Source organism: Galendromus occidentalis, unplaced genomic scaffold (genome assembly GCF_000255335.2).
Source record: "Galendromus occidentalis unplaced genomic scaffold, Mocc_1.1 scf7180000076762, whole genome shotgun sequence".
NCBI classification, from domain to species: Eukaryota; Metazoa; Arthropoda; class Arachnida; order Mesostigmata; family Phytoseiidae; genus Galendromus; species Galendromus occidentalis.
The window spans coordinates 1-7,605 of NW_003804751.1; the positions used below are offsets into that span (position 1 = coordinate 1).

Sequence of the window (7,605 nt, forward strand, 5' to 3'; positions counted from 1 at the left end):
CACCTGCTCAAATTCGGTATGCAGCTGTGAGTCCAGCGGCCCGTCGTTGAGTTGTCCCACCTTTCCTGCCACGCCTGCACCGTGCGTTCCCTGATCTGTTCGTCGCCGGTCTGCCCAGTTCGGACTGCGGCGGAGCCATTTTGACGGCTCCCTCTTTTCTTTTCTTCGTAGAGCTGGCTTCTTTCGTCAGCGAGTAGGCTCCACGGGGTCGTCCGCGCCAGTACAAGGGCGGCTTCCGTGGAGATTGTTCTGTAGGCTCTGATGACACGGATGGCCATGATTCTCTGTGTTCTCTCCAGCATATCCCTGTATTTCGAAAAAGCGAGAGCTCTTGGAGCCCAGATCGGCGCTGCGTACAAGGCGATCGATTCGCTGACCGCGGCGAGCATTCTTCTCTGATGTGAGTTTCGCTCGCTCCGAAGGTCTTTGGTAATATCCTGGCCGTGTTCATTGCCACTTGGGTTGCTTTCTTCAGCGTTTCTTCTATGTGCGTCTTCCCAGTCAGGTTTTGCTCTAAGGTTATTCCAAGGTATTTCACGTGTGTCTTCACCTGGATCGTCTCGCCGCTTAGCTGGATTTTGGGATCCTCGTCTGTCCTTTTCTTGAGGAGCATAACAGCCTCGCATTTCTGCGGGGCCAGCTCTAGACGATTCTGCTGCATCCACCTTGCTATTCGATCCAGCGCTTCTTGCGTGATCTCCTCGAGTTCTGTCATACTTCGTGCCGTGACCAGGAGAGCCAGGTCATCGGCGTACGCGATGGTCCGAGCTCCCTCCGGTAGTCGCAGACGTAGGACTCCGTCGTACGCTATATTCCGCAGCGTAGGTCCCAGCACAGAGCCCTGCGGGACCCCGGCTGTCATTCCGTGTCTTCTTCCATCTTCGTCGATGATGTGTCTGTCTTTGAGGTAGGATGACAGAGTCCTCTGGAGATATTCGGATATGCCCTTCGATCGTAAGTTCTTCAGGATCACTGACCATTCCACGGAGTTGAAGGCGTTCTTAACATCGAGAAGCACGATGAGCGTTCTCGCTCTCCGCCATGGTGGTTTCTGCAGCTCCATGTTGACGGCATCATACACGTTTTCCAAGGCTGTAATAGTGGACCTCTTGGGTCGGAAGCCGTATTGGCTGTCGGAGAGGGCTCCTTTGTCCTGTAGTTCCTCTTGGAGTCGCCGGTTCAGGATAGATTCGACAGCCTTTGCGGTCGTGTCCAAGAGGCATATTGGTCTATACGCGTCCTTCTTTCCTAATTTCGGGATAAGAATCAGCTGGGCGGTTTTCCATCTTTCCGGGAAGTCCCCTGTTGCTAAGATGTTATCCACCATTTCTGCGAAAATTTCGGGCCATCGGCTCATCAGTAGCTTGACTGCCTCGGGTGGAATCCCGTCCGCGCCGTTGGCCTTCCCAGTCGCGAGTTTTTCGGCGGCGGCTCTCACTTCTTGGGTTGTAATTTTCGGGATTTCTGTCGGATTCACAAGGAACTTGGGTCGCTCGAAGGGTGTTCCTTTCGGAAAGAGCTCCGCGATCGCTTTGTCCGTCTTCTCTCTCGGTATCTTGAGCCTTCTCCTGCCGATTTTTTCTCGAATAATCTGGTATGGGAGCCCCATATGTCGTTCTTCACTGACTCGCACAGCTCTTTCCATTTTTGTCGCTTGCTCTTGAGATTTCGCTTTGATAGCTGTCTCTCGCGGCCTTGTAGGCTGTCCTTAGGACTTCGACTCCGACCGGGTTGTCTTGGGCTCGTTTCCTTGCGCGGGTGAAGAGCCTCCTTGCATGAATACACCGCCTCCTCGCCTCTCCAATGTCCTTAGTCCACCAATAGACAGGTTTTTTCTTCCTGAGGTGACTCGAGTGTTGTGGGGCCGAGGCACTGCATGCTGCGGAAAGGAGTTCAGATACGAATTTGTCGTCCACGATTGTCTTTCTGTCCTTCGCTTCCTGGCAAGCCGAATCTACCTTCGAGAAGAACTCCTGTCGACACAGGTCTCTTCCTCGCCATTTCTTCTGGTAGGGTTGTTGTTCCCCTCTGACCTGCCTCCCGGTGCGAAAATGCAGTTCTATGGGCTGATGATCGCTGATCATCTCTGTCGATTCCTTCACGCTCCAGTATTCCACGAGCTCCGGTCTGTTAGTTAGACTGATGTCTATGAAGGACTGCAGTACTCCCTTCGTGAACGTTGGACTTTCCCCATCATTCAGAATGGATAGATTATTCGTGGCGGCAAACTCTTCGAGCTCGTATCCTCTTCGCGATGTTCTGCGGCTTCCCCAGGTACAGGACGCCGCGTTGAAATCTCCCGCGATTATCCATGCACTATGACTATGACTATGACTATGACTATGTTACTTTTTTTTTTTTTTTTTTTTTTTTTTTTCAAGAGGGGTAGGAAAATGCCTTTACGCACACCTGGGACGAGGTGAGGTCTCACCCAGGTAGTGTGGGGCTTGCACCCACTAAAAACCTAGCCCTCTATGCAGGTCAGGGAGCCGGGAACTGAGAGAGGGCCGAGGCCACCATCTCTGATTTAATACATCCAGCTTCCCCGCTGCTCAGCTTGTATCGAGTCTTCCGCAGCTTCTATATTTTCGGCTTCCAATCTTCTAAACGAGGTCCTCCGAGGTGGGCAGCGTCCTCATTTTCTCCTGCTGCTCGCCTCCTTTTTCCTCATGATTTTCTCGATGATCTGCGTGTTCCGTGTCCAATCCTCTTCGGTCTCGAGCATCTGGTCCACTATTTCTGGTACTGTGCGAGCCGTCAAGCCCTTCCTTTGCTGTGCGAACTCTGAGCATTCGAAAACTGTATGGCTGACGTCGTCGATCTTTCCAGTTGTGCAGTGCTCGCAGTGTCCGGATTGCACGATGCCCCTCGAGGCGAGGTACTCCCGGAAGTCGCCGTGACCGGGGTGTAATAGGTGAGCTCGCCGAAGTCTCGGTCGAGCCATCTGCGTAGGTTGGGGATGGAGCCGTGGGTCCATCGTCCGTTTGTAGAGTTGTCCCAGCGTTCTTGCCATTCTTGCTGCGTACGTTCTTTAATTTCTTCCTCGGTCGGATCTCCCAGAGCCTCTCCGCTGGGGCCGTCTTGGGAATCCCGATTTTTTCTTCCTTCGTGTAGGCGCACTCTCTCGATAGCCAGAAGGCTCCAGGGGGGCATCCTGGCCAGTACGAGGACGGCGTCCGTTGATATCGTCTTGTAGGCCCTCGTTGTTCGAATGGCCATGATTCTCTGAGTCTTCTCCAGCAGCTTTCTGTATTTCTGGAACCCCAGGGCCCTGGGGGCCCAAACTGGGGCTGCGTGCAGAGCGATCGACTCGGCTACCGCGGCCATCATTCTTCTCTGGTATTCGCCTGCTCCATGTGTCCTCGGGAGGATCCTGGCCATGCCCATAGAGACTTTGGCTGCCTTCGCGAGGACGCTCTCGACGTGAGCTCTACCCGTGAGGTTTTGTTCCAGGATTACACCCAGGTATTTTGCGTGGTTTTTGACCCTAATCCTCTCCCCCATCAATCTGATATCGGGGTTGTCGTCGTTTCTTCGCTTGGTCAGCATAACTGCTTCGCATTTCTGTGGTGCAAGTTCGAGGCAGTTCTTCTGCATCCATCTTGCTACTCGGTCGAGTGCCTCCTGGGTGACCTCTTCAACCTCTGCCATGCTGCTTGCCGTGACGAGCAGTGCAAGGTCATCAGCATAGGCGATGCTTCTAGCCCCCGCGGGTAGGGGCAGTCGGAGAACCCCGTCATACGCTATGTTCCAGAGGGTTGGCCCTAGGACCGAACCCTGAGGTACACCGGCTGTCACTTCATGTGTTTGGCCGTCGTCGTCGGCGATGCGTCTACCTTCCAGGTATGATGAGAGTATCCTTTGGAGGTACGTCGACACCCCCTTCGTCTGGAGGCTTCTCATGATCACCATCCATTCTACGGAGTTGAAGGCGTTTCTGACGTCGAGGAGCACGATGAGCGTCCTCGATCGCCTGTACCACGGTTTTCCCAATTCCGTTTCGACAGTCTTGTAGACGCTTTCCAGAGCCGATAGCGTCGATTTTCCTGGCCGGAATCCGTACTGGGTGGCACAGATGCCATTTGTGCCTTTTAATTCATCTTGCAGTCTTCGATTTATGATCGTTTCGAATGCTTTTGCTACCGTGTCTAAGAGGCATATCGGTCTGTAGGCATCTTTCTTTCCTGGTTTCGGGACGAGGACGAGTTTGGCCGTTCTCCACCGGTCAGGGAAGACGCCCTTATTCAGGATGCGGTCGACCATGTCCGCGAAGATTTGAGGCCACCTCTTCATGAGCAGTTTGACCGCTTCGGGTTGGACTCCGTCTGGTCCGGCTGCCTTCCCATTTGCGAGTCTCTCCGCCGCGGCTCTCACCTCTTCAATCGTTGTTTTCGGTATTTGTTCCGTGTCTACGTGATATTCGGGCCTTCTAAAAGGTGTTCCCCTGGGGAAAAGTTCCGAGATCGCTCTGTCCATTTTTTCTCTCGGGATCTTGAGTCTTCGCTTTCCGAGCTTGTCTCGTACAGTTTTGTATGCGAGTCCCCAGACGTCGTCCTTGATCGAGTCGCACAATTCCCTCCATTTCTGTCTCTTACTTTTCAGAATTTCTTTCTGGTAGTTATCGCGTGCTTCCTTCTTCCTTGTAGGATTCCCGTAGGCTATCAACTCCAGTAGGGTTCAACGAGGCCCGCTTCCTTGAGCGGACGTAGAGCCGCCTTGCTCGGTGGCATCGTTTTCTGGCAGCGCTTATATCTGGGTTCCACCATGGAACGGGTCTCTTCCTGCCCGTGCCCGGTCGGATGCGGGGAGCCGATGCATCGCATGCTTCCACAAGGAGTTCCGATACGAAATTTTCATCTGCGGTCCTCATGGTTTCTCGCGTTCCCCGGCACGCGGAGTCTATTTTTGTGAGGAATTCAGGCCGGCTTATGTCTTTACCTCGCCATTTTCTTGTATGGTATCTTTGTTCTTCTCCTGTTCCTATTTCGGTGCGAAAGTGCATCTTGATGGCTTGGTGGTCGCTTATCAGCTCCGTGTTGTCATCAACGCCCCAGTGTCCCATGAGATCCGGCCTATTTGTCAGGCTGATATCTATGTAGGACTCCAGAGTCCCTTTTCTGAACGTCGGAGTCTCACCGTCGTTGAGTATAAACAGTCCGTTTGTGGCCGCTAGTTCTTCGACCTCATATCCTCCGCGCGATGTTCTTCGGCTTCCCCAGGTGCGCGAGGCTGCGTTAAAATCCCCCGCTACTATCCATGTGGATGCATGCTTATTTCTCAGAAGGTCCTGTAAGCGCTCGAGATAGTCCGTGAATTCATCGTCATCTTTATTTGGGGAGAAATAGCAGCTCGCTATGTTGGCTCCGTCTTCTAGCTCTATGTGTGTGAGTCCGCGCACTGTGTTTGAGCTCATGATTCTGAGCTGTGCTTTCGCCCCGGTGATCCAGATGGCCGTGTCGCCTTCTTCGTCTGCGAACCACCCTTCATCTCCTTTCCTAAGTTCTTCGGATATCTTCCTGTTTGCTTCACTGATGATACAAATGTCGATTTTCTCATTCTGTACGAGGCTCTCCAGGGCGGCATGCGCGGCCCTGGTCCTATTGAGGTTTATCTGGACTATCTTTATCATCGTGATCTCTGTTGTTTTGTTTCCTTCTGCTCTGGACGAGTTTCCATTTCTCCCCGGTCTCTTCGGTCTGCATTGGTTCGCTTTCTCCGCTTCCCGTAGTCTCGCCTTCCTGAGAAGCAGTCCCTGTGTTCTCCTTGGGGTCCGCTTTTTCGCTATCTTGCTTCTGCGCGGGTTCCTCCTGCTCGGAAGGCGCTGGTTTCCCTTGAGCCTTCTTGCTCAGTTGGTCTCCGAGCAGCTCCTTGAATCTAGGACACTTTGAGGAGTACTTCGAGTGACCCTCCGTCTCGCAGTTCTGACAGATGATGTCAGATTCACCGCAGTCTCTGGTGAGATGTCCCTCTTTTCCGCACTTGTAGCATCTTCTCGCCTTGGTTTCTTTTTCTTTGCACTCGTGTGCTCTGTGCCCAACTTCTTGGCACTTGAAACAGACCGCCACCGTTCGCCATGCTCGGATCCTGCAGGTTTGCCATCCAATCTTTATTCGTTCGGCTGTCAAGAGTCTGTCTGCGTCGATCCTCGCTAGCCTCACGAGCGCTGATCTTTCGCCTCTCTCATTTGTCCTAATTTTCTCTACTCTGATCGGGTTTTCACGACTCAGCCTAATGGCTTTTCGTATGGATTCTTCGATCTCGTCTTCGGTAGTAACTAGGTCCATGTTGTAGACCGCGACGGTGGTGCTGAGCGCTGGTCCTGAGATCTGAGTCTTCATCTTGAGCTGCTCCTCGATGTATTTTGCCAGCCTCGCTTGTCCGCCTGTTTTCTTCTCCCTAACTTGGAGTTTCATCCCCCGCTCTGTTTGTCTCACCCCACTTATGTCCACGCCGAGCTCCTTCTCGTCCACCTCATGCTTCAGTTTCTTCAAGACTTCGGCGAAAGATCCGTTCTGAATCCCGACGATAACGGACCCTTGGTATTTCCTCGGGGCTCTTCTCCTTTTCTCCTGCTCCGTATCGGTCTTCAGTCCCTCTTGCCCTCGTGGTTTTTTGCTCTTCATCGATAATTCTGCGCTGGTGCCTCTTGTCACGCATCGGCCGAAGAATGTTCCATTTTTTATTTTTAAATTAATTTCTAGAAGTTGCTATGCAGCTATTTAGGTGTGAAATTGTCTCAGGAATCCAACGCACTAAGTTCCGAGGTGATCCGAGCAATATTTCCGGAGCTAGACCGGTTCTCATGGGGTCCATAGAGAAAAATCGCCTCTTGTCACGCATCGGCCGAAGAATGTTCAATTTTTAATTTTTAAATTAATCTTCAGAAGTTGCTATGCAGCTATTTAGGTGTGAAATTGTCTCAGGAATCCAACGCACTAAGTTCCGAGGTGATCCGAGCAATATCTCCGGAGCTAGACCGGTTCTCATGGGGTCCATAGAGAAAAATCGCCTCTTGTCACGCATCGGCCGCAGAATGTTCAATTTTAATTTTAAATTAATTTTAGAAGTTGCTATGCAGCTATTTAGGTGTGAAATTGTCTCAGGAATCCAACGCACTAAGTTCCGAGGTGATCCGAGCAATATTTCCGGAGCTAGACCGGTTCTCATGGGGTCCATAGAAGAAAAATCCCCTTTTGTCACGCATCGGCCGAAGAATGTTCAATTTTTAATTTTTGAATTAATTTTTAGAAGTTGCTATGCAGCTATTTAGGTGTGAAATTGTCTCAGGAATCCAACGCACTAAGTTCCGAGGTAATCCGAGCAATATTTCCGGAGCTAGACCGGTTCTCATGGGGTCCATAGAGAAAAATCGCCTCTTGTCACGCATCGGCCGAAGAATGTTCAATTTTAATTTTTGAATTAATTTTTAGAACGTTGCTATGCAGCTATTTAGGTGTGAAATTGTCTCAGGAATCCAACGCACTAAGTTTTGAGGTGATCCGAGCAATATTTCCGGAGCTAGACCGGTTCTCATGGGGTCCATAGAGAAAAATCGCCCCGTGTCACGCATCGGCCGAAGAATGTTCAATTCTTAATTTTTAAATT

General features: G+C 51.6%; 1 protein-coding gene across 1 annotated transcript; it reads right to left on the reverse strand.

Moving 5' to 3' along the window:
* Positions 1–5,597: 5,597 nt before the first annotated feature.
* Positions 5,598–6,623, reverse strand: LOC108863720 (branchpoint-bridging protein-like). The gene has a single exon (XM_018638239.1). It carries the CDS (start codon positions 6,621–6,623, stop codon positions 5,598–5,600), a length of 1,026 nt encoding a protein of 341 aa, XP_018493755.1.
* Between the last annotated feature and the right edge of the window lie 982 nt (positions 6,624–7,605).

Bases quoted from the DNA above. Each gene is read 5' to 3' on its own strand.
- LOC108863720 (XM_018638239.1), bottom strand. From the start codon at position 6,623: ATGAAGAGCAAAAAACCACGAGGGCAAGAGGGACTGAAGACCGATACG.